Source organism: Cyprinus carpio, chromosome A7, assembly GCF_018340385.1.
Source record: "Cyprinus carpio isolate SPL01 chromosome A7, ASM1834038v1, whole genome shotgun sequence".
Taxonomy (NCBI): Eukaryota; Metazoa; Chordata; class Actinopteri; order Cypriniformes; family Cyprinidae; genus Cyprinus; species Cyprinus carpio.
In genome coordinates this window covers 10,784,716-10,812,388 of record NC_056578.1, presented here as the reverse complement: position 1 = coordinate 10,812,388, position 27,673 = coordinate 10,784,716, and the positions used below count along the sequence as shown (strand labels likewise).

The 27,673-nt window shown below is 35.7% G+C and overlaps 1 protein-coding gene across 4 annotated transcripts in view; it reads right to left on the bottom strand.

Annotated features, from left to right (window-relative positions):
* The window catches only part of LOC109069118 (echinoderm microtubule-associated protein-like 3), a 31,433-nt gene extending 3,790 nt beyond the window's left edge, over positions 1 to 27,643 (bottom strand). The window contains exons 1-15 of one of the 4 annotated variants that reach the window (XM_042759594.1): positions 27,300 to 27,643; positions 15,436 to 15,612; positions 14,518 to 14,629; positions 12,848 to 13,309; positions 10,306 to 10,419; positions 9,259 to 9,287; positions 7,401 to 7,430; positions 7,071 to 7,191; positions 6,359 to 6,508; positions 6,205 to 6,274; positions 5,587 to 5,697; positions 4,846 to 4,941; positions 3,660 to 3,794; positions 2,983 to 3,121; positions 31 to 182 (exon numbers count right to left, since the gene is read on the bottom strand). In XM_042759594.1, the coding sequence (XP_042615528.1) occupies positions 31 to 182; positions 2,983 to 3,121; positions 3,660 to 3,794; positions 4,846 to 4,941; positions 5,587 to 5,697; positions 6,205 to 6,274; positions 6,359 to 6,508; positions 7,071 to 7,191; positions 7,401 to 7,430; positions 9,259 to 9,287; positions 10,306 to 10,419; positions 12,848 to 13,309; positions 14,518 to 14,629; positions 15,436 to 15,612; positions 27,300 to 27,324 (1,923 nt within the window). In that variant the 5' untranslated portion in view covers positions 27,325 to 27,643. The other 3 variants (XM_042759595.1, XM_042759596.1, XM_042759597.1) reach the window with 3 other exon arrangements.
* Between the last annotated feature and the right edge of the window lie 30 nt (positions 27,644 to 27,673).

Here is a 27,673-nt window from a genome sequence, read left to right as displayed (position 1 = left end):
TTTCAAAGATAAAAGAGATTCACGTTTCACCTCACACTCTCTTTCAGGTGCCAGGTCTGCGCTCCAGCGGATGATCTTGCGGTCCTTGCCGCCGCCGCTGAGTATAGCTCCACCCTGCAGGATGCACATAGTGAAAACACTGCCCTCGTGAGCGCGCGTCTGCTTCATGATCTGAAATGTCTCTGCAGGCAGGGAGAGAAGAAAAACTGGCAAGGTGAATTTGAAAAGATGGACAGTATCCAATATCCACTGTGTATGAAAAAAGTAATACAGGCTATATTAACACAATTTAAAAAAAAATTTAAATTATAAAAAAATTATAAAAAAAATTATATACTGTTTTGTTTGAATATAAACCCTAAAAAATAAAACAAATCATTTTAGATGCTACAAATAAATGTAATCAGCACATCATTATAAGTTAATATATGAAAGCTGGATATTTACTTAGATGTTAAAGACTAGACAAGACACTTAAAATTGCGATGTTAGCAAGTAACGTCACATAATTTATTTTGTATTTTACCAAGTGAAACAGATTATTTAAAGGGATACTCCACTCCAAAATGAAAATTTTGTCATTAATCACTTAACCCAATGTCGTTCCAAACCCGTAAAAGCTTCGTTCGTCTTTGGAAGACAATTTAAGATATTTTGGATGAAAACCGGGAGGCTTGAGACTGTCCCATAGACTCCCAAGTAAATAACAGTGTTAAGGTGCAGGAAAGTATGAAAAGAATTGTCAGAATACTCCATCTGCCATCAGACGTGCAATCTGGGTTATATGAAGCGACGGGAACACTTTTTGTAAGCGAAGAAAACAAAAATAATGACTTAATTCAATAATTCCTTTGTCAACAGTCTCATCTGTGTCTCTCATTATTACCGTATGCAGTGTATACTCTTCTGTATCATCCGCGCCACAAGGATGCAATGTTTCTACATGTATTTAGCTTTGATTTGAAATAAAACAGCGCATCCTTGTGGCGCAGATGACACAGAAGAGCAAACACAGCATATGGTGATATGGAGAGACACAGAGGAGACCGTTGACAAAGGAATTGTTGAATAAAGTTGTTATTTTTTGTTTTGTTTGCTTACAAAAAGTGTTCCCGTCGCTTCATATAACCCAGATTGCACATCTGATGGCAGATGGGAGTATTCTGACGATAACTTTCATACCTTTTATGGACCTTGACACTGTTATTTATTTGGCAGTCTATGGGACAGTCACAAAGCCTCCAGGTTTTCATCCAAAATATCTTTCTGTTCCGAAGACATTTACGGGTTTGGAACGACATGGGGGTAAGTGATTAATGACAAAATTTTCATTTTGGGGTGGAGTATCCCTTTAATAGAAAAATTGTAGGGTGGGGACTCTACGGTTGTTGATTAGATTGAGGAAGATGATTGGGCGAAATGACTGGAGAAGTCCAGCATACGTCACCAAAGATGTTTCACTGGAAGATCGAGTTGGCATTCCGATGCAAAATTACAAGGTCATCTAATATCTTAATTTTTTTTTTTGGTTTTTTTGTTTTTTTTTCCAAGTCAAGTCTCCTTTATTTATAAAGCACTTTTAACAATACAGATGCTGGTATTGAGAATTGGGAAATTTTGCTATAGATGTCATAGTAATTTACAGAAAATGCATATTTTATATATATAGCCTATTACGATCTTTAAATTAATCACTCCAATAAATGATTTTAGCAATCCTTTTTTTTTTTTTTTTTTTTTTATTGCATTGAAACCAAATAGTTTTTATTTATTTTTTTTTTATTTTTATTTTTTTTTTATTATGCAAACAGACTATTACAAGATTTACAAAAAACAAATTAAATGCAAAAAACAAATTCAGAGACCAACATAACATACATATCAGTACGATTTGTGTGTGTGTGTGTGTGTATGTGTGCGTGTGTGTTAGTGTAACTGGATGAGGGAGTAGAAATATATGAATAAAGGGGGCTGTAGGGAAGTACAACAGACTTAACCAGAGAGGGAAAAAAAAAAAAAAAATTATAAAGGGGCTATAAATACACATACATATATACGCACATAACAATAGCAATAGTACTAAAAATAATAATGATAATAATAATAATAATAATAATAATAATGATGATAAATCCAATTAATAAGAAAAGACAAATGGTAATAATAGTATTAGCAGTCATAGTAATGATAAACATATATTAACAAATATTTCTTCCAGAATGAGGGGGAGGTTAAAGGATCAGGAAAAGGACAAATAAAATAGTAGTAGTAGTAGTAGAAATAATAATAATAATAAAAATAGTAATAATAATATTGACACAGCCATTGAAAGTAATGATAATAGTAGTAGTTGCAATAATAATAATAATAATAATAATAATAATAATAATAATATTGATACAACTATTAAAGCTGCCTCTGACATCCCTCATGGCCATGGCATATGATAGACCCCCGCCAGCGTCAAGTTGCAAAGGGGTTATCAAGGTGAGGTGCTTCGGGGCCCAGGGTCACCAAATCCTAACTCATTCCCAGCCGTCCCAGATATGCCACGCTCACCCTGTCTTGTTTTTTTTTTTGTTTTTGTTTTTTTTTTATAAATATGGCTGCTTTTTTCATTGTTATACTCATGATATGTTTGTCAACTAGTGTGTAATGCATTTAAAAAAAGTATGGCGCGCAACATGGAGCAGCCCAGTACAAACCCCAAGCTGCCACGCCCACACCACACTTACCCTATGTGTTTTTTTTTTGTTTTTGTTTTTTTTTATAAATATGGCTGCTTTTTTCATTGTTATACTCATGATATGTTTGTCAACTAGTGTGTAATGCATTTTAAAAAAGTATGGCGTGTAACATGGATCTCATTAATCTCTAATGTTAGATGAATACTGATAGAGTACTGATTAATATTGTGAATCCGTAGTAATACTTCAAATGGAAGTCTATCAGGCAAAAATGAAAGAAATCATTTTTGCATACCCTTTGCTCCTTTCCCTAATGTTTTGGTATCAGCAGCTGATTTTCCCCATGTGAGAATGTTCCCCTCAGAGTCTCCCGTCAACACATCACCCGTAAGACTGAACACGAAGCACAGGACGAACTTGGGCTTCTTGTATTTCTGTTAACGAAACAATGAACAAAATCACAAACACTGATGAATACCAAACAATGTGAATTCACAAGATCCTTCAGAGAGCATTCTTATATGCTTATTTGGTGATTAAGAAACATTTCTTATTATTATTAATGTTAAAAACAGTTGTGTTTCTTAATTTTATTGTGGAAATTGTGGTGCATTTTATTTTATTTTTTAAAAAGAACAGCATTTATGGGAAATACATTTCTTTTGTAACATTATAAATAACTTCACTGTCACTTTTGATCAGTTTAATGCATCCTTGCTGAATAAAAGTATATAAAAAAACAATAATAATAATAATAAAAAAAAACCATCCTGACTCCAAACTATTGAAAGGTAGTGTACTTCAAAAAATAACATGATACTACTATAGTACCATGTTCCCTTAAATATGGTAATACCATTGTACGTTTTTGTAAGTGAGTTGCTGTTAATTTACATAATTTCTTCCCATTTCCGTACACAGAAAAGGAAATGATACCAAATTTACAGTGGAGGACAGTAAATATGGACTCACTCCAAAGATGCCCTGTTTCTTGGTCAGTGTGCCAGCGCTCAAGGTCCAGAAGTAGACGTGGGACTTGCCACAGGAGATGATGTTGTTGGTGTCTGTTGGGCTGAAGTCCACCCCCAAAACTGCCTCATTAGTGCTCTGAAACAAACATACATAGACACAAACCATGAAGACATATGGTTTTCCGCAGTTTATATTTCTATGTGCCAATGACTCTGTTATTATAGGAGAAAAGCTACAATTCAGCTTCAAACATCCAGTCAATCTGCAGCTGCAATAGCAGCTCATGTCAGTTTAATGACAGAAAATGACTGTAATTTTCCTGTAGCATTAAAAGGTGTAATCCAGAAACTGTAAATACATCTTCAAAGCTCTGCAGAAGATATTGTTACTGCTTATGATTTCTAAATTGTTCAGGCTCTTTAATTTTGTACTGCAACCATGTTCTGTGTATTCATCTTCAAGTACTACTGTTTCCAGAATTTCGCCACAAAAAAAAACAAAAAACATATATTTCTCTTGCTCTTGAAAATTTTTTAAAAATATATATAACACAACAAAAAAAAAAACAACAACAAAAAAACAATTCATACTGAGATAAAAATCTAGATTAGCTCAGTCAGCAAACAGAACTCCCTTGACAAAACATTGTGCTTTTCAGAGTCCAACTACTTCCTAAATCCATTACTATCAACAAAGCCCAAAAATAAAACACGAGGAAGAAAGATTACTTCATACAAATGGCCAGTCCTAAAAACACTCGCGATCACTCACACAAATCTACTGTAAAATATTTAGCCGCTCCCATAGCAACCCCGCTCAAACCGCTCATGCTGAAGAAGAAGGAAATATTCAGGACAAAGGATCCAACAGAGCTAAAAAAAAAAACATCCACAATAAAGCTGACAGCTTTACAGAACGCAGGCAGTTGGCTGTATATTCAGTCAAGAGCTGCTGAAATAATCACTGGGATAATGTATCTTAAAAAGTCAAATACATTTTGAAAAACAATTTAGGACTATTTCAGACATGATGGAGGGTCGAACCTGGAGTTTTTATTAGGAAATACTGTCTGCTTGAAAAAATATATTGCTAGGTTACTAATCATGAGAATGTAAGCTATATCCATGTAGCTTCATGAAGATACTGTAATGGTAGAAAGTGTGTGTGTGTGTGTACGTAAACACACCTTGACTTCAGTATGCTTTATGTTTTTATTCCAGTCCCACACAGAAATCATGTGCTCATTGGAATCGTCGATCACACAGAGAAATGTACCATTATCCTGTAACAAGAAAAAAAAAAAAAAACTACCAGTCAAAATAAAAAAAAAAAATTGTTTTCAATATTTTTGAAGGAAGTCTCTTATGCTCACCAAGGCTGCATATATTTGATTTAAAAATACAGCAAGAACAATAATTTTATAAAATATTATTACAATTGTAAAAAATGTTTTCTATTTTAATATATTTTAAAACACATTACTCCAGTCTTAAGTGTGATGTGATCCTTCGTAAATCATTCTGGAGCTTCTTAATATTATCAATATTGTTAAAAAAGCTAAAATTTAACTAAATTAATTAATTAATTAAATAATTATAATGAATAATAAATTATTAAAATAGAAAACAGTTTATTATTAATTAATTATAATTAATATTAATTATAATAATATTTCACAATATAATGTTTGTGTATTTAACTGTAGTTATTTATAATTGAAATTGACCTATTCCAAAAGACTGCCACATGCCAAAGTTTATAGTCTAGAAATGTTTGTGAAGTGATTTGGATCCTGGATTATAGCATTATTTTACATTATTTAATAATTCTTTATATTCTATATGTTTAATACATGTTAACAGCAGTCTATTCTCTCTGTCTGCTATGCTTGAACTGGAAAGAATGCGAAATGGCAGGCAATACTCACTGAACTGGAAAATGCTAGGGCTCCGACACCTCGTTCAAATGTGCCGAGGCCGATCTGTTGCAGTGTCACTAGCGTTTTGGAGTCCCAGATGTGCACAAAGGGCTGAAGAGGCTGACGAACACACATGCACACACAGAAAGCGTAAGAAAGTAATTGGCTCATAACATGAACATGAGGTTTGTTTGGTTTATTTGAGATGTCAGGTTAAAGTTTTTATGATTGTATAACAGACTGTTTTACCATTTCTTTTGATTCTTAACAATCTGAATGACCATTTTGCCTTCACTAGTTAATTTACATTTACATTAATGCATTTAGCAGATGCTTTTATCCAAAGCGACTTACAAAAGAGGAACAAGAGCAATTCGCCAACTTAAATGGCTCTGCATCATCAACTTATTTTTTTACAAATATTTCAATGTAATATGAGGTCATAAAATCTACATGCATGCAAATAATAACAGAATTAGTAAAATGCCATATCAAATAGTTTAAGACATCACAGCACAATTTTAACTTCCCAATAGTTTATCAAATAACATATGAATTATTTGCACTGTAAAAGTAAAAATACATGATATCATCACATCTTGTTAATCAGTAAAATGTGTATCTCACCTTGCCATCTTTGTCTACTCCTGCTGTCTGTCCAGATGCTACACGCACCTTGTCTGGGTGGATGGCAAGACTACATGCCAAAAAAAAATAAAAAGTAAGAACATAATAATCCGAAAGAAATTAGGTGCACATCTAAATAACTCTTCAATCTCACCATCTGACACAGTCTGTGTGCTTCTGATAATGTCTTTGCGTTTGGTTTCTGATATGATACAGAACCACCACGCATGCAATAAAATAAACTGCTTCTCCAGACGGCAACAGGTAAAGATTAGCTCGACAGTCCCGTCCCCGGTAACCATAGCTGAAAATAAAAAGGTCAAGGAACATTTGCTAATATTTATGCATTACATAAAGGAAATCTTAGTCACTATGCTTAGCAACGTTAGGCAAAATAAGATTTTCGGAAAAAGGTGATTGATACTGTTTCCAAAATAACGGAGGGAACAAGTATATTATTCTACTTGGGTATACTCCCCAAAAATATGAAATTGAGAAAGCATAAGCCAAGTTTAATGATTAATGTTCTATGTATTGGAAGAACACATGCTGTCTATCAATAAGTCAACATTTGAGGGAACTGTCTGCATATTTATCAGTTTAAAAATACAGGTGATTAGGCATAAATCTGATGCATTAAAAAAAAAAAATTAAATGCATCAAGATTTTTCAAATAATGAAAAAAGGAATGTGATGCAATTTATTTATTTATTTTATTTTTTTTAATTTACAATTATTCTTATTTTATAATAACTTTTAATTAATATGAAAGCAAATTAATGTATTACTTAATTCATTTTAATTAATTAAAATGTAATTAATTAATGAAAAAAAAAAACAATGATAAAAGAATTGCTCTAGGATACACCCAATCCAGATCCAGTTTTTGTGAGGGGAGATCCATTCTCAGCTCCTCGTAGTTTAGAATGTTTGAAGGAATGTACATTGTGATTGGTCGTCCACGGATGAACATCTTGATTGACTGACCTGTGAGCAAAATAAATGGGAGAATGCACAACACTGTGATGTTTACAGTTGAAACGATTACTATAATTTGGATTTGTTAACTTCAAGAATACAGTTTATATAACTTTAAAAATAAAAAAATATAATATAAAAGTTTCTATTACAATATTTTATACAAGAACATTTTCAGGCAACAATTAGTTAGAATGAAAACCATGATTGAAACCTACTCTGCGTTCCTCTCCTGGACCCCTGAGACCCTGTTAAAAGATAATAAATGCAAACAAACATTATCTTTGCAACTGTAAAACACATTAGGAATTCCTGCGTGCCAACTGACTCTACAGGGAGCTCCAGTGACCTCTCTGACTCATCGGTGTTATTGTTTGGACCTGGTTCTGGACTGCATTGAGAAGTAAACTCTGTTTTTAAAAGAGCTTTTTAAAAGCAATGAGGCAAGCAAGTAATCTGTGTGTCTACTGCAAAGGAATGACATTAAAAGCAATAGCCAGAAACTAATAATCAAAGTCTGCATCAAAACATCACTGACCTTTGAAAATCTTTTATATAATATGGGTTGTTTTGATACAAGAGAAAGTAGGTATATCCCGTATTCCGCGGAAGCATCCTATGGTTTTGAGTTTAACCCACATACGACTCCAGAAGGACGTTGATATGTCAATGTTATCAGATAGATGTCGCCCAAGTGATGGGGAAACAACATTCCATAAATGTGTCAGTTTCATCCCCGAAGGAAAAACAACATATGTTTGATGTTGAGCGTTCACATGACTTTCCCCAGCCATTTAATGGTGCAGGTGATTAAATTATTAAAACGGCACACGCACACAAATAAAATGGCCAAGGCAGTGCTGTGAAACGGTGGTGTAAATATCTGGCACGCAGGGAAAGGGAAACAGACATCCATCATCCTGGACAGAAAACTAGAGTAGTGCTGTTGCATAACCAACGAGAGTAACTTTCCAGTGTGAGCACAAGTACTCCTGTGTCTCACTGCAAAAGGAAACCGGCATCTGTACATGCACAATGAATAAACAAACAAATAAATATATAAAGACTAGACATGAGGCCACTAATGGCTTCTTACAGTAATTAAAATTTGGCTGTGCTGAGTCACGCTTGCTGCAGTGAGGTCAATGCAGAATCTGCTCTCTAATCTATTTTTATTCAGTTATGAATTGGGTTTTCAACCTGGGGGCCATGAAGCTACTGAAAGGGGTCTGTGGATTGATATACTACCTTTCAAAAGTTTGAGGTCAGAAAGATTTTTTTTTTTAATTCAGCAAGGATGCATTAAACTGATCAAAAGTGATATTGGATGGGCTGGGATTAGTGAGGGTGACTAGTGAGTTCAATCATTTCTGGTGCAACTGTAGTTTTGCAATGAAAAAATAAAGGAGAGATTCAAATATTTAAAGGGATTATATTATATATTTAGCTTGCTGATAGTGTGCTCTGCTTTAGTGTGCCAACAGTCAGCATAGAAAAACTGTCTGAGAAGTTTTGCTTTCTAATTGATCTCATTTAAAGTACCACCGCTGCAGCAATCACATCAGCACTTGTGTATAAATTCACTGCCTTCATAAAAAACTATCAAGACAATTACGATGTGCTATGAGCAATGTTCCATTATTCTGAATCCATAGGTCTATATGTGAAGTAAGAGATTAAAAGACCGTATGTTACTGTTTTTTTCAAATATTTTTTCAAAATAATAATAATAAAAAAAAAAAAAAAAATGATTCAAGAAATTAAAACCTGACGATCCTGAGTGTGGGAAACTGAACAGACAATGACTACATGTTGAGTGGAAGGTTAAAAGTGTCTTATATTCGTAACACATGACAGCTTTTCCAGTAATCTAGCACGCCACAAGGAATGAGAATAGAAAGGAGCATTGTAATCTCTTTATAAGAGGCAGAAGTTACTCGGAAACTGAAGTAGAAAACGAGAAAACAGCCTGAACTATGACAAAGCTAGGCTGCTTAGATCAATGCTGTTTAGAAATGCTCATAAAAGATGAATGAAGAAAAAGAAGGTGAGAGAATGAGAGAGACGCCTTGTTACCTGTACTGGAGATAAGGTCTTTTGCCCGGCTATGGAGACAAACACATCACTTAATTAGTGAATGGATCATTTAACATAGTGAACATAGAACATATATATTAACACGGAAGTTATTGTTTATTTGTTTTTTAATGTCACGCCAGCTTCTTTGACTATTTTCATGTTGAAAACCATACTTGAGTTATACATTTTAAAAGAATAAGACACATTTTGCAGGAAATTCCATGATAACAAGGTTTCCATGAAATGCACAGAAAAATGTAATTTTAACTTAAAGAAACAGTTCACCCTAAAAAGAAAATTTGGAACAGATTTGGAGAAATTTAGCATTACATCACTTGCTCACCAATGGAATTTAGTGAATGGGTGCCGTCAGAATGAGAGTCATAACAGACAGTGGTGAGCAAGTGATGTAATGCTACATTTTTCCAAATCTGTTCTGATGAAGAAACAAACTCATCTATATCTTGGATGGCCTGAGGGTGAGTACATTTTCAGCAAAATTTCATTTATGGGTGAACTATTCCTTTAATCTCTATTAAAACCAACTGTGGCACTCTAAATTACAAAAATTAAGCACAATGGAAATGCTAGGTGCCTTACATTTTGCCTGATGACTTTGACACATTTATGCAATGGCCCAACTGACAAAACCTGGTAAACCTGTTAACATTTTACATGACATCCAAACAAGGCTGGACATAACTACTGTCTAGGAAGTGTTGTTTACATGGAGGAAACTCCACCCACAGGAAAGGATTATTTAGACAACTTTACAACTCAAAAACACATATTTTATTAAAGAAACATTGTAAATGCTTTCATAAAAATATTATTTGAAACCCTCTGGTACACTTGCCCCACAGACATCCATTGTACATGCATGTTGTTTCTATAAACTGAGAAATGAGTCATTTTTCGATTTTCTGTGGAAACCGACAGCATCTCATAGATTGTGCTGATAGAACTTAAAGTATTTACTTACTCTGAAACATTCCGCTATGTGAAAGTGCATGCTTGAACAGAAAAAAAAAAAAAACGTCTCACCTCTCCAGACTTGGAGACCGTGTGAGTAAGTTTGTAGAGGAGGCCGCTTTCTTAGAAAGCCGCTGTTTGGTCTTGTCTTGGGAGTCTCTGCTTTTCTCGCTGTTCCTCCTCACCCTGATCTCAAGAAGAGACATTAGTTACTCTCTGCATGCAGCGGGAAATCAGATTCACAGAGCGCATGCAAGTAGTCGTCAATGCAGATATGAGCATGCTAGCATGCAGTAACAGAACTGACAGAATGTGCTTAGCATGTTTCCATTTAAGAGTCCCATCAAGTTTGGATGTGTGCAGCATGCAAATGCACCCACATGATCAAACCCACTACCCACAATCATGCACACAAAACCATGCAAATAAATCAGATATCAGTGATTGAATGCAATGTTGATGTCACAAAGGATTTGAACTTGTGTGTGTGTAGGAGTGTAAGTCTGTGCTCACTGAGGGATTGTTTCCTTTAGCACGCCCTATTTCCTGTTCTTCTGAATACCCTAAGAGGCATCCAATAAAAGCTACATGAAACAGGAAATATCTGTGGTCATGTGATCAATGATGATACTTGCAGTGACAGATGGAGAAGTGAAAGTTAGCTGATAAAGGGGGCTGTCCACTCTTAAATAAAGCTGAATCCTGTCACACTTCATATGGCACATTTTACACGGTAGTTGAAATGAGCATTAGACCAACACACTACATAGACTGTTCACTCAATATCTGACTCAAAATAGACAATATTTGAGAAAGACTTGTAAATTTATAATGCACAAATGTTTAATAAAATAAGTGTTCATTTAATGATTTTTTTGTCTAATTTCCTTTATGTCTAATGCAGTTTAAAGAGAAAATGTATTGGCAGAAAACAGTCTGAACAAGGTTAACTATGCGTTTCCTAACTTCGTTTTGAATGTAACATATGGTCAATGTCCATTTAATCAGTGCATGGGACTTGATATGCATTTAACATTTAAATTGTGCCAGTGTGTTCCATGGTACGCTGATAGTTTCAGAGTTTGTCTGCATGGAATGTCTTTAGAACTGTACATTTGTTTTCATTCAGTGCTAATCCAGCAGAAGAGTGACAAGTTCCAGACCACCATCTGAAATGGTCTTATATGTTAAGATGCTTGGGGGCCCGCTATTGGTCATTTTTAACTCTGTCAACACAATCTTGCATTATCTTGGTAAGTGTCTCAAACTCATACATTACCATGAATAAGTAATTAATTATGGACAGCTAGGTTTTGGGATTTCACACTCTACAATTGTAAACCACATATTTACATACATTCTTTGGTCACATTTCGATTCCCTCATACGCTGAAACTAAACAAGGCATGAATGTTTAACGATGCAAGCATTGTTTAGTTTTGCCTGGTGCTCTGTTGCAAAACATTCTACCACAGCATTCTAGCACCACATAACTTTATAAACCCAATACCTTTTTTGCTTGATGTCCATGCAAGGATACCAGGAAGGGATGAGACATAATTATCTGTAAAGCACTGTTTACATGGAACATTACATTTGTGGGAACCAAGACGACATTTACACGAAAGACCACCCAAAGCAAGCATGCAGATAAATCAGTCAATGAATCAAGAGATTTGCTTTGTTTATAAGATTAAGTGAGATTATATGATGGGTTAGTATGATTTTAATGCCTCAGTCATGAGCTTTTGTGTTTTTTGCAAAACCACGTTACAGACAAGATTCCAAGGAGCTGTTTTGACATATCTACTCAGGCATTCCTGTCACAATGACAGCTTTTTGGCTTTAGCAGCGATCTCATACGTTCCGTATTCACCTGAAGGAGAGTCAACGGGTCTAGATGACAGTTATTATTGCTGAATTTATTGTGGAATGCTGTACTGTTCTTGCAACTGTGGTAACGGACATGCATACCTAGAACTCTGACATCTGCCTTTCCAAGGAAGTCAAAGCATTAATTAGAGATGTTCTCTTTAAAAGAGCTGAATGAATGCCAGAAGTACATCAATATAGTCATGGTATTACTAAAGGACCAATACTGTATATTACTGTAACAGCTCAATGGTGCAAGAAATGATTCCCAGGAAATCCATCTTAAATGCAATGCAAGTTGCTTTGGACAAAGGCGTCTGCAAAATGCATTAAAAAGAAAACAAAAAACGTCAATTAAAAAGTTATGCATTTTAAAAATAGCTCTTGAAATGTTACTAAAGTTTAAATGAGCTTTAGTATCTATTTTGAAGCTATTTAAATGTATTCATCCACTAGCAATGTAACAAGTAACAAGTTTCATACTAAAACTGACGTACAAACATCTACAACCTCAAGTAAAATCCGGGCTGACCTAAATTACACACTCCCGCTGATTCCTTGACTATCCCCTCAGGCTTCTTTGTAAATCTAGCTCAATCTTGGAGCCAAAACTGTCCCAACAAGCTGTAACTTTGGTTTTTGCAGCAACGTAAGCATTAATGTTAGGATTTACACCAAAACCAGAAGCAGTGAATTCAAGCAGCCAGCCAATGCTTGATTCCACTTTTGGAGGTCAACGCACAGCATGTTCTCTTCCTCCCGAATGGAGGAGAGTGGGCCTCCATGTGGGCTGGATGCCAGCTCTTTTGGGGGTGCGGGCGAGGAGGATGTTGGCGTTTGAGGGCATGAACCCTGGCTGTCCTCGCTGCCTTTGCTCTGTTGTTGCTGAAGGGTTCTGACTGTGGTGGGCTGGATGGTTTCTTCTACTAAGGAGCTCCAAGTTTGGTCCTTCCCCATCTCTTCTTCAAAGGCATCTTCCTCCTCTCTGCGGAGTTTGATCGGGGTTTCATCTGTGAACTGGATGCTTTCAGGTAATGCATCCTCCAGGGAGAGACTCTGGATGGCCGGTGTCAGGGCCAACGGGACAGTCTCGTGATTGGGGATCCACGGCTCAGTCTGAGTGCACCTGTCACTAGTGCTCGGTTTGTGGCTGGAAATGGTTTTAGCCCCGCCCTCCCCATTTTCAGCTGTGTTTGAGATATGGCTAGATACACAAACAGAACAGAGTGTTTAAGATGAAGGATTTCTCAACATGCTGCATGTCGGTTAAAGTGAATGCAACAACCTAAAAATTTAAATTCCGCCATCATTTACCCATCCTCATGTTTTTCCATGGAACTTTCTTTCCATGGAACACAAACACAGATATTGCATAATATCCAAAATGCTTTTTTGAGGTTATAAAGCTTATAAAGGTTATAAAGCACTACATGTCAAGTTTTCTGAAGCCATATGATAGCACTGAATGAGAAATAGAAGAAATTTTCTGAAAAAACTTGCTGACCCAGTTGTCCAACATAATATTCGAAGACCTCTCCATTTACTGTATTCTAAGATATTTTCAGCATTTCTGTTGTAATTATGACAAAGCTGCTTGGTTTCAAACTTTATTAATAGAAACTACTGATATATTAAATGAACCATGATTCTAGAAGTTTCAAGAACTGAATGTTCTTTAATAATAACAACAGTCATTCTATGGCCCTGGACTGCTGGTTGGGAACCACTGGTTTATGGTGCTATTTGTTTTTGGTGTTTAGAGCTCAATGGCCTTAGTATCTCAAAATGGCAAATTTAGTGTTGAGCAGAAGAGTCATACGGTTTGGAATGACATGAGAATGAGTAAATGATGACAGAATTGCTCAGAATTATTCCTTCCATTACTTTTTGTCACTATCCAGTGCTACTGGAACCTAAGTGCCTTGCTCAGCATCATAACGGTGAAAGTTTAGTATTCATTATTCAATGCGGGGTTTAAACCAACAACCTTCCACCACAAAGCTACACCATACTGTAACAGTACAAGAATGCAGACCTGCAGTAAACTTAAAAGAAAAACTGTAATTTATATTTTCCACCATACAAATTAGAAAATCTCATTAAAGTAACATTAATATTATAATGAACACAAATAACACAGTTTCCACTGTTCTCCCCTTTTCTCTGAATGCTGTTCAGAATGTCCCAAATATGCAGTTTGCCAAGGAATGTTGCTCTGCTTCTTTGTATTAAACGTGTGGGCGGCCAAACTGATTTTCACAAAGCTTTTCTTCTCAGTATCATCAAGCATATCTGAAACTTCAAGCTGTAACTGAATTTCATTTGTGGATGACAGATATTTTGATAAATGACTGTGTGACTGTGAGTTTAAATTATAAAAGTAAATAGCACTATCCAGAATCCTATGTATACCTGTTTGAAGGGTGGTGAAATCCGTCAAGTGAGCTTGTAGACAGTCTGCAAGGTTTAGAGAATCCATCCACATAACAGGACTGATGTAACACTCGGGCTGCAGCAGGGTTCACTGTACACACACATTTACATGAGTGAAGTCTCTTCACTGCAATAACTTTAATTGAGGAAAAACAATGCAATAAAATCTGTTGCAATACATTTATAATACCAATAAACCTGTTGCAATGCCTTTATAGTAGCACACTGAAATCATTAACCCAAAAATAAAAATCTGCTGAAATCTGGCCATCCAAGATCTAGATTTTTTTTATATAAACCAGAACAGATTTAGAGAAATTTAGCATTACTTCACAAGATGTTAACTGATGGACTGGAGTCGTGTGGATTATTGCAATGTTTTTATCAGCTGTTTGAACTCTCATTCTGACGGCACCCATTCACTGAAGAGGATCCATTAGTGAGCAAGTGATGTAATGATAAATTTCTCCAAATCTGTTCTGATGAAGAAACAAACTCATCTACATCTTTTAATTTCAGAAATGTTTTGGGTGAACTATTCCTTTAACAAACCTCTTACGGGGAAGTCGTGGCCTAATGGTTAGAGAGTCGGACTCCCAATCGAAGGGTTGTGAGTTCGAGTCTCCGGCCGGCAGGAATTGTGGGTGGGGGGAGTGCATGTACATTCCTCTCTCCACCTTCAATACCACGACTTAGGTGCCCTTGAGCAAGGCATCGAACCCCCAACTGCTCCCCGGGCGCCGCAGCATAAAAAAAAAATGGCTGCCCACTGCTCCGGGTGTGTGTTCACAGTGTGTGTGTGTTCACTGCTGTGTGTGTGCACTTCGGATGGGTTAAATGCAGAGCACGAATTCTGAGTATGGGTCACCATACTTGGCTGAATGTCACGTCACTTACCAGCAATCAGCTGCTGTTTAAGCAGGGGTATCTGTTGGTCATGGAGGCGGAGTTTACGCAAGGCATCGGCCAATGAGGACTTCAGTAGCGTTATTTCATCTTCTTGTGCTTGGAGGCGCACCTCCATTAAAGACATCCTGTCAGGAAACTCTGTGCTGCTTTCTGCAGACACATCATCTAGAAAACAACAATGAAAAAATAAAAATCACATAAAAAATGACAAAACATTTCAAAATAAAAAAGGGGAGCATAAAAATAAATGCAGAACAACATATACTTTTCTTTTGTAAAATTACTTAAATACTTCACAATTTAAACAATATATCATTATTTATTTGCATTATAGCAATGAGATGCAAAAAACAAAACGTAATGGTCCTAAAAGAAGTATTAATTTTCTCTATGCAAAATGTCATGTTGATAATAAGTGTATGAGGTTTTGGTTGTATGTGAGCTTAGTATAACCTAAAAATTAGCTTCTAAATCACAAAAAAAAAAAAAAAAAAAAAAAAAAAAAAACCAATAGCCTACAGCTTCTTGATGTCTGAAATGTTGGAACATAATAGAAACTGCATGAGTTTAATTGGGAGTCTTTAGTGCAACTGCCACAGACTGAAATGTTCTGCCCTTTAGGCTTCAGCGAATTCTAGGCTTCTGCTCAATAGATGAGATGTGTTTGTTACATTTAAACAGGCATACAGGTCTTTTCTCCTAGTTACAATAGGCCACACAAAAACAAACACACGGAAACATTTATATGCAACATTAAAAGTTCCTCAACTAACTACACGATGCGTCATAAAAGCAGAAACATTAAAACATTGTAAAATAATTGTATAAAATAAACCATCATTGTGTAAAATACAATACAAAATACAAAATTATGTTTGTATTTTACATATACAGTATATCAGCATTGGCCAGGAAAAAAAACATGTAAATACAACTAAAAACATAATAAACAGCAAACTTTCCAATCACACATGTCAAGAGAAGCCTCTCATACTGGTGATATATACTGCTGACAAACCACATCAAAGGGGTGCAGTTAGTATTCCTGATATCCTCTCCCACAAACACACCCATTTCATTTTGCCTTGATCACCTGGAATTATGGACTAATGTATTTCTGCCACAACATTTTTCAAGCCTGAAGCACTTCCTCTTCAATGAACATGCTTTATTGACTGAATTACACAGAACTGAGCTTCAGCAGTAGTTAACCACAATTGGGCCTTGGACTACTGTCTAGACAATGTCAATGGTTTATTCAAAGCTGTCATGATGTGCCTTAAAGGATTAGTTCACTTCCAGAATAAACATTTCCTGATAATTTACTCACCCCCATGTCATCCAAGATGTTCAGGTCTATCTTTCAGTCGCAAAGGTTTTTGAGGAAAACATTCCAGGATTTTTCTCCATATAATAGACTCCAAAAGGTGGCCAACGGGCTGAAGGTCCAAATTGCAGTTTCAGTGCAGCTTCAAAAAGCTCTACACGAGCCCAGTCAAGGAATAATGGTCTTATCTAGTGTAATGATCGGCCATTTTCTAAAAATTAAATAAAAATTTCTATACTTTTTAATCACAAATGCATTTATCTTGCATTCAAAAGGTCACAGAAGCACCGAGCCATTGATTACAAAACGATTGTGCAAAGAAAGTCAAACACCCTTTACAAAAAAGGTAAAACAATGATGTCAGATGATTTTGAAGTTGGAGAAGAAAATTAGATGGGAGTTTTTCGCCCCACCCTACCTTTCTGAACCAGAGTACACAGACGAAGAGCTAACCGCGCGTGACCTTTTCCAATGTGATTATGTAATGAATGTCGCAGAGCTAGTGCAAGACGTGCATTTGTAGTTAAAAATGATACACATTTTTATTTATTTTTTAGAAAATGACCGATCATTTCGGCAGATAAGACCATTATTCCTTGGCTGGGATCGTGAAGAGCCCTTTGAAGCTGCAATGAAACTTCAATTTGGACCTTCAACCCATTGGCCACCATTAAAGTCCATTATAGAGAAAAATCCTGGACTGTTTTCCTCAAAAACCTTAATTTCTTTGCGACTGGAGACAGAAAGACATGAACATCTTGGATGACATGGGGTGAGTAAATTAGCAGGACATTTAAAAACTGGAAGTGACCAAATCCTTTAAAAGAATGTTGCATCTTCAATGCAATTTAAACCCTATTGACAGCATCTAAAGCATTTTGTTGAGTACCACACATAACAATTTCAGGTTTTCCGTCATTCTGTATTTAAACAAGCAGAAATTATATTTACACTAAAACATTACAAACATTGCAGGGGGTTTAAAAGAAGCTTATAGATGCTTATACAATATTATTCCACATAAAAAGACTTTTGAGTAAAATTGTCTAAATTTGTCTAAATAAACAAACTGAATTATCAAATCCTGTGATGGAATTTCTCAGTCCTTTATAGATAGCTACATTCTGTTATATTTGCATGCACCGTGCAAACTAGTAACTAGTAAGTGATTTTTATCATACTAGTCTTATATGAACATAAAACATAAATCTATTATTTTAAAGTTTATTCTGGTGCAATACCTTTCCCTATGGATGGACTTTGACTGTAGGTGCACTGTATTGTTGTTATTATTTTTGTTTACATTTTTACAAACTGAGGGAGAAATCTAAGGCTACGTTTACACGTACGTTTTCGTTTTAAAGCGGCATTTTCACTGTGTTTCAGAAACGATCTCCGTTCACAGTACACAACCTAAAACGCATGTCACATGACCATTCATGCAGGTACAACAATGAGCACGATGTTATTGTTTACACGGTCATCAAGGATACGCAGAGGGAATGTGGGCAGCCAAGTTGAGGTCGAAAACGCCGGAGTAGTGTAAACGACAGGCTTAACTATAGCAAAAGTTATGCATTTTAAAACGAAAACGCACTTGTGTAAATGTAACCTAAATTCTTTTCTGAGAGATACCAAATAAAAAAAAAACCCTCCTTTGATAATTAAACTAAATTACAGTCTGACACGATATAAACCAGATTTCAGTCAGATATTAATTTAGCTTTTGCAAAGCAAGGTGATGCATGACCCATTTTATTTAGACATGCTGTTGCTGCAAATGATTGGCTCAAGTTCTCTGAAATACAACAGGATGTGCGCATAACCAAAGGTCCAGACTTCCTGAACCACAAATGCATTCTGTGCTCTTTCAGATTAGAACAAAAATGAAGCCTAAACTATAACATTCTCTTTTTCTCTCACACACAGAGACTCATTAACAGGGCTATTCAATGCCTCTGGATGAGAACCTTGACTCCTCTGATTTCTTCCCACAATGGGTTCATTGAAGATGTGGGACGCTCTCTTCCAGCTAACATATTTTTCTGTTTCACAAGACCAACCAGAGGCCAAAACCACAAATACACCGAACAGATGTAAACAGGGCCAGAGTGCTACGAGTGCACAGCGCCCACAAATATGGACTAAAAGTGAATCTACTGAAAGAAGAGATTAATGATGCACTATGAACGCTACAAATCATTTAATAGCCCTTTTTTATTAAATAACTTTCAATTATGACTGCAGATGGTGATGAGTTACATCTGTGGACAAAATAACACTATTTGCCTGAAAGGAACAGTTCAACACAAAATTACAGTTTTGTCATTATTTACTCACTCGCACATTGTTTCAAACCTGTATGTCTTTCTGTATAACCAGCTTTCGGGTGGACAAGTTATTTAAATAGCACTTTTCTAGAAGATTTTACATTACAAAGGGGTTAACAATGGAAGTTATACAAAACTACAAATGCTTGCGAACCACAGGTTTGCATGGATAAATTAGTCTAACGTTTAACAAATTTTACACAGATCAACACAGACAAATGAACAAGGATGTGGCAACAGATCTACAGGATATTTACATCCAGATCAACCTCTGGCTGAACTCCAAGTGGCCCAACAGTCTCTGAAGGCAGGCAGATACATGCACAAGAAAAGAATCAAAAGATCTAAGATATGATCAAACAACGTTCACGTCAAAATAGCAGGGATAATTGTAATGCAGATCCACCAAGATGTCATAACATTCCATGCTGATACCAAAATCAGTTTTTAAATACAGAGTATTTCCTTTAATAACAACCAGAAATTATAGAAAGTTTTATAAGTGAGGTTCAGAACTATTATTTTTTTATTTGATTTATGTGACATGTTTATCAGAAATACAAGAATGATAAAAAACTAAAAAATTAACACCACACACAATTTTCAAAAAACTATAACTGTATTTTACATTCATATTCTGTTGATCTCACACACATAACCACACAACCATGCAGCACAACATACAGTGAAATGTGTTTTGACTCTCCAAAGAATAAAATTAACATGAATCAGAAATAAAATATAACATGCACATTATTCATATTTTATATTGTAAATATTATGTAGAAAATAGAGGAATACAACAAATAAAGGATAGGGTTTCCAACCTAAAGGAAATCCAACTAGTACAATTAATCTACACAAAAATGGAGCTTAAACCCCAAAACTTTAGCAATAAACTGGTGAAACAGTCTAATTTCAGACAGATTTAAGAAAGACAAATTGATGTATATATTTTTGTTTTCAAACATTTGGTCTCTACAGTATTACAATAGGACAATAGTTCACTCCAGTATTTTGTATTTCAGCATTTAGAATGCTGTTGGAACAAAGTTCAATATGTTACAGTGCTAAAATTCTACTTGCAGTTCCCGTTACACTAATATAGGCACAGAAATAATTAGTGCCAGTTACTTATGTGTGGTCTAAAACTGGCCTAGGATTTCAATATAAAGACCCCCTATGATCTCTCTGTGGTAGATTCACTGCAGTCACCAAACAAAAGGTCCGAGTTGCCAAGTAGCCTACACTGTTTGTCACTACAGCGAATTGTAGTGTAACACAATACAACCCGACTGGTTTGGACAGTAATCAAAAGAAAGGAACAAAGAAGTGCTCTGTTTTACATGGTAAGTTCTTCTGTCTAGCTATGTCTATGTCAAAGTTATAACTCATCATATTGTCTAAACACCTGTTTGAATGATAATTACCAAATGGTTAATAATGAGAAACAGATGTCTCATGGATCCAGTCTTTCCACATTAACGTAATCCAATCACCCCTTTGATCTGTGAAGTTACCACACATTCTGATTGGTGTAAATCTTCATGACTAATTCTACACTCTTTATTCTTTATTGGCATCACTGGTTCCATGACGAAACTTTAACATCCATGAAACCTTTCCATTGCACCAAATGGTTCTTCTATTGCATCGCTACGAAAACTGCCTTTTAGAACCTTTATTTTATTTCCTTACCGGACAAGCGCAATAGATTTTATGCTAGCTTTGAGACAGGCAACACTTCCCCTGCTGTGAAAATACCCGCTGACCATGACACCTGCCCTCTGGTTCTAACCACACCCAAAGTCTCTCCTTGAGACTGACAGTGATCCCCACATGCTTCAAGCAGACCACCATCATCCCTGTGCCCAAAAAAACAAAAAAAATCCTGCCTGAATGACTACCGCCCCGTAGCACTAACATCAGCCATCATAAAGTGCTTTGAACATTTAGTCAAATCCCACATCTGCTCCTCTCTACCTGACACCCTGGACCCATTCCAATTTGCTTACTGGACTAACAGATCCACTGACCACACCACTGCATTGGCCATACACTCTGTCCTGAAACACTTGGAGGGAAGTTGCTGTTTATTTATTTCAGCTCTGCATGTAACACCATCATCCCTACCAAACCTATAGCCAAACTGAATGATCTAGGTCTCAACAGTCACTTATGTAACTGGCTACTCTATCTGTTACTGCCACTTATTTGTATTTATTGCTCTGTCTGTGTTTATTGTTCTGCCTGTGGAATAGCACATGGCACTTTAATATCTTAGTACCCTCCATTTATGTCTATATTATGTATGTTCATGTTTAACATTTGATTATTTATGTCTGGTCCTGTAATTGTCACTGTATTGAGCCTCGTCACAAGCATTTTAATGCCCAGTGTTGACTATGCAAATGATTAATAAATGCCTCTTGACCTCTTTATTTTACAGTGTAGATGAAAAGCATAAGTGGGTTCTTCATGCAGAATTTTAAGCAGGCATAGAGCAGCCTTAACTTGGCTGTTTAAAATTGCCTAAATGATATTCTGGTTCTAAGATATGGCTTAAGTCCCTATATCAGTGTCAGTCTATGGGATTTTTTTTACCCATTTTATCATCCACCATGAGAAAAATCTAATTTGAAAACTAATAGTTTGAAAAGCAATAGCTCACAACAAGCTGTCCAATCATATACTGTATGTCCATATAGCATAAATGGTGCAAGTTCAGACCAGGTTTAATACTTGGGGTCTGGTTAAATCACTAACCCTAAATATGAGAAATAGTGATAGTCATGCATGCCTTAGCATGCAAAACTAATAAATCCAGTTCACAAACCTAAAAAAGCTCAGATGTGACATAAATCACTGCATTTCAGCAAAAAACAGTGTTTCAATTCGGTGTACATTTATGTAAAATGCTGCATGACTATCCAACAGTTGTGCTCCACATACTAAATGCCTTGCTGCTATTATGGTCAAGAAGCACTCATAAAAGAAATTATAAGGGGTTTGTTTTTTTGATTGCACCTATTAAAATCAAGCCAGCGTGTCCACAGCAATTCCGAAAATGGCAGTGGGCTGGTAATGCTGGCATTGACAAGGACACAATTATGTGGCACAGTCTGTCTGCCATTTCAGAAAAGAGTAGGCAAGAACGGCGGAGATAGTAACAGACGGTAAAAAAGACTTTAATTGGCCTTCATGAATTTAGAGTAAAGTCGTTTTAGACCAGAAGCCAGAAGCATGAGGACAATGATAACTTAATTGTCCTCATGCTTCTGCAGCAGTCTAAATCTAAAAGTGACCAGGGTTTTAAAATGTTGGCCTAAGATCGGTCAGTTTCATTAACATCAAGCCAGTTTCTTCTCAAGAGTTTCATATAGGTCTGTCCGTGTTGCTCTTGAGCCACATTAATCAGGCAGCGATGTGAGCAGGCCAAATGCACTCCTGTGCACATGAGGTATCAGTTAGTGCTTTGTGTTTATGTGGATTTTATGAATTTTTGCAAATGAGCCTTGTGGGTGAGGAAGAATGTTTGAGAGAACTCTCACTCACATTTGCTGGTTTTCTTAAACTACAAATATTAAAAATAAAACTATTAAAATAAAGCTGAAATAAAAGATGTTTAATTAGAAAATCTGAAACGTTGCCTTGTCAGTGGACTGGAATAAGTGTTTAAAATGTAATTACTAAACTAATTAAAACTGAAAAAAATACAAATAAAATAAAAGCTAAACAGAAATCATATTTAATAATAATATTTAAAAAAACCAGATAAAGTACATAAAAATACTAAAATTAAAATTCATAAAATAAAATCTATAAAATCTGGTATCTTTAATTATATTTATTTTTTATGTACTCTTTTTTTAGTACACTTTTAACACCTTTGCAAAGTTATGTTTTCATTTTTTACTTAATAAAAATATTTTTTCACTAGTAGCTTTTTCCCTGTCCGTATCTGTTAAGATAATAACCCTGACACCTGCACAATGCAAACCATTAATATTAATTTAATAAATGTGAGAGACATTAGTCTCCACATCCTGTATCTCAGCTGAAAATCTTCAGATAGGTGGAGCCTGAGACCAATGAAATGAGTCCAGTGAGACCGGCAGGGCCAGAGAAGCATACAGTCTGTAAAACTTTATGAACAAAGTGGACTTATTTTGCCGGAAACATTGGGAACATTGAGTACATTTAAAGTCACGCTGATATGAGAGAGAAAGTGACAGAGGGAAATAACTACAGAGATGCAGGCACAGCTTCAGATTTGTAAATTCAAGGAAGAGGAACCAATCTGGATTTGGCCTGAATGGTTTCTTTGAACGTCAAAGCCAGCCCATGTCCCAAATTACATTCCCTTATTCCCCGTCCGTTTCCCTAAATGTTCTGCTCTCACATTCTCGTAAATGCAAACCATATGCACAAATGTGTTTATCAAGCTATCAAGTCATTCTAAACTACAAAAAAATTGTTTGCACAAAAGAAACATCTTATAAACATCCCATATCTTATTTCACAACCCTTCACTAAATATAGACATAACAACCCAAATTTATAGTAATGCAAAAAATTACTTTAATCCAGTGCATTTCCAGCCTAATTAAAGATAATCTTACCTAAGACCCTTAAACAGAAGTAATGTTCAGATTACTGTATGCTTACTGCATACTGTAAACACACTTAAAATAGTATGAGAAACACTATGCATTATGCAATGCTATACATGACTATATTATGCTCATATTGGGGGCAGTCATGACCTAATGGTTAGAGAGTCGGATTTGTAACCCGAAGTTAGAGTCTCAGTAGTCTGAGGATAAAATGCAGAGCACAAATTCTGAATTATGGACACCATAATTGGCCACACGTCACTTCACGTCGTCACATGACCCTATTGTGTACATTTTTTAAGTGCAACTAATGTGTAATTTTGCATATAGTTGGCAGTCATACCCAACAATGATCCAAGAAAGATTCTGGTTCACTGTGGCGCAAAAGAAGGCCAGGTCAAGTGCAACTGCACAGTAACTGTGCTTCCCAAGCAAAAGTGCATGGAGAATCTGCAAGCCCAAATAAAATAAAGATGTTAAAATAAATAAAACACTAAAAATAAATGAAACACTGATGAGTGACTGCATTTCAACTGTGGTTTACGAAACCATATGCTCCATGCAAAACAACTTAGCTAAACCAAGTGTGTGAAGCATTTGGCATCCACTACTGATCAATGATTATGCAAAACAATTTCAACAAACCTTGGGATAAATCTGGCCTTGAACAAACTCTAATATTAGTATGTTTGTTTTCACTTTGAGCCATGATATAATAAATGAAAGTATCATAAGCTCTGTGTGATACTTCTCCACTTCAGTTCGCCCACCTCTCACTGCTGCTCTCTTTCCTGTCAGTGCTGCATCACATCGCTCATGGCTACAGTGGAACTTCTTGTACGCCACTGTCCGCCCCTGCATCTTCATTCTTACTCACAAACACAAATTCTCACCTCCCACAATGAGACAAAAGCAAGAGAAACTTGATACAGCATCCTCCAGAGTTTATTTGAAGAAGAAAAAAATATTATCTAGCTGGGAGGTTTCCTTGCGTTTCACCAAACATATTCGTCAGTTACATTTATTTGACTCCACAGGATAAACAGAAACAAATGAGACCGAGTTGATACAAATTTTCCATAACAGATTTTTCATCCAAACTGATTCAGATCTGTTCCAGTTAAGAAGTCAAGTGAGTGATGAAGAAACATTGTTATGCTCTCAAAACATGGCAAAAAACCTAAGCATTAAACATCTATTAAGACAAAAAATCTAGTGAGAAAGAATAACTCATGTGTTTGACATCTTTCAAAGATTTCTGAAAACGGTCCGACAAACTCTGTACACAACCTACACTGTAAAAAAAGATTTTTTGAAGTTTTAAATGAAACAAAGATTATTAGAGTGCGCTTCACAAGAAAACACCATTGCAGTTTTTCTACTTCAAAGTTTCACCTTTAATTCAACGTGCTACTTACTTGCAATTTCTTTGTAAAAATTTACTGGCAATTTCTGAGTGAACATTTTTTCCACAGCAATTTTCTTTTTTGGTGTGTGCGTATGCTGTCAAGGTCAAAGAAATGTCATTTTGACATGTCTCTTTACGCATGATTTGGAAACCTATGCAAAACTATTTACATTCATATATCAAGGTTTCAGAAAGCATGACAAAGTTCAATTGAAAACAGATCACTGTGTAAATCTAAACTAACTTTAATAATTAAAAAATTTAAGTGCAAGTTCCTTCCTTGCATCTCATCAAAATTTTCAAACTTAAAATCGATGCATTTACAAACTGCTTCCACAGTAAAACACTTTTAAAGCACATGTGGAAAACCAAACACTTTGACACAGCATCAACATGCTAATCAGTGTGATTGCACCAATTATCTGACATTTTTGGCAATCATCTCTTCTAAAATGATGCAGACTTTGAGACACTTGAGACAGACAGAGAACCCATCACAGAAAGACAAGCTGGTAGAAATTAAGCATCTGCGGTAGAAGCATGATGCCAGAGGGCTTCCTGCATGACATTTACTGCTCTCCACTGGCCCAACATGTTACCAGCAAAACAAAAGCAAATGCGTGTCACCATTGCAGACACCCATTCAACACTGAAAACCTAGACTACATTCACTGCAAGCAATGTCACAAACTACAACACTCCCATTATAACCAACAAAGCTGTCTAGACACCAAGTACATGGCAAGCCGAGTAAACATTTACTCATTAAAAATAACTAGTATCTATTTTATGCAACTAACACTTATGCTTAAAATACTGGTAATTCAATAGTACTGTTTTCAATCTGACAAAAAGTTATTTTAAGCATTTATTCCATTTTTTTTCTAGTAGTGATTAAATCTGGATTCCAATTGTTAATAGAAACATTTTTAATCATACAAGTAAAGCGTTTAATTAAACTATAAAGTGGTGATCCTGACCAGTCAGTATATATGAAAAGAAAAAGCACAGTTGTAACAAGTGAGGTTAAAATGTTACTAACAAGTATCAGGGTAGATAACAGGATATTAGTATCCAATAAATAAGCACTAGTAAAACTGGACTATGTACCAGCAACAACCGAAAAAGTTAGAAAAACTAAACTTTTTAATTACTTATTATTTAAGATACTAGTCAGTGTGTTAACAAATAACTGTTAAAATGGCTTGCCACATGTGTGTCAGAAACATTTAGAGAAAGAGACAGTATGAGATACTGTAACTATGAAAGCCAACAGAGAAAGTAAGACTTGGATTGCTTGTAATTTTTGTTATTATTATTTTTTTACAATTTTTTTTAAAAAAATGACACAATAAACTGCAGCCGTTGTTGCTGTTGTAGGTATGTCATAGAAGTCTGCATGATATTAACACTTAAACATGCAATCAAACTGTAGTCTACAGAACAATAGACTATTTATTAATTTGATATCCAATTGTGCACAAATGGCTGCATATCTCTGGGGCACTAACATAATAATAATGATGATAATAATAATAATAATAATAAGTTTTAAAAAAAAAAATAATAATAATAATTTTTTACCAGGTTAACAGTTTCCTCCAAAACACCACTGTTTCTATGGAAATTGCTACTTTAAAAAAGCATAATCAATTAATATGGATAAGAATTTATTCAAATCTTTCTTTAATTTGAATTTATTTGGTCAGGCCTGTTGTCTGGTTTAAGAGGGGTTTTGTGCACTTTTCAACTATCTACTGTAGACTTCCAAGCTTAAAACCAGCTTGCCTGGCCAGACTAGGAGACTAGCTAAGACCAGTTTAGGCTTGTTTAAAAAAATGCTGTTTTACTATCAAACAATACCAGCTTAGTTTTAATACAACAACAATAACTGCCGTAACTATATGTCGTCGGAAACTTGGTTACCATAATGTATCATAATGTAAAAGTCAGTGTCAGTGATAGTGTCAGTAACTGTAACTGAAGTTACCAAATGCTTCGAAATACTTAAGTTTAAAAACTTATTCATGCTCAGAAATGTTGCCAAAGCTTTTTGCTACAACTAGTTAGTTGGTTCTACAACAAAAAACTTCCTAAGCTTATCGTTTATATTGATATTACATAGACAGAAGCATAGTAAGTGACAAGACCAACCGTATTTATCCACTCACCGAGACTATTCGTAGATCCATCCATGGCTGAGTCAAACACTCCTTACAGATCTGTCAAATATTGGATTGTACTAGTATATTCCATTGGCAGAAACGCAACGCATATCTCTATATGTGCTGTCAGCAGCATCGCCAAGAGCTGGCGGGACCCCCGCACAGCAAACACGCGGAGGAGCCACTGAGGACCGCAGAAGTTGTTGCAACTGTAAAAATCACGAATCCAGGAAATGAGCAGAGAGTGTATCTATCACATGAGGCAAGATCTCACGGGCTGGATCTACTCCAGGAACCGCGTCGTCCATGTAAAGTTGACTGAGAGCGTGAGATTCAGGGATTCACCCTTCTGACTGCACGAAGCGAAAGTGAAATAAGTC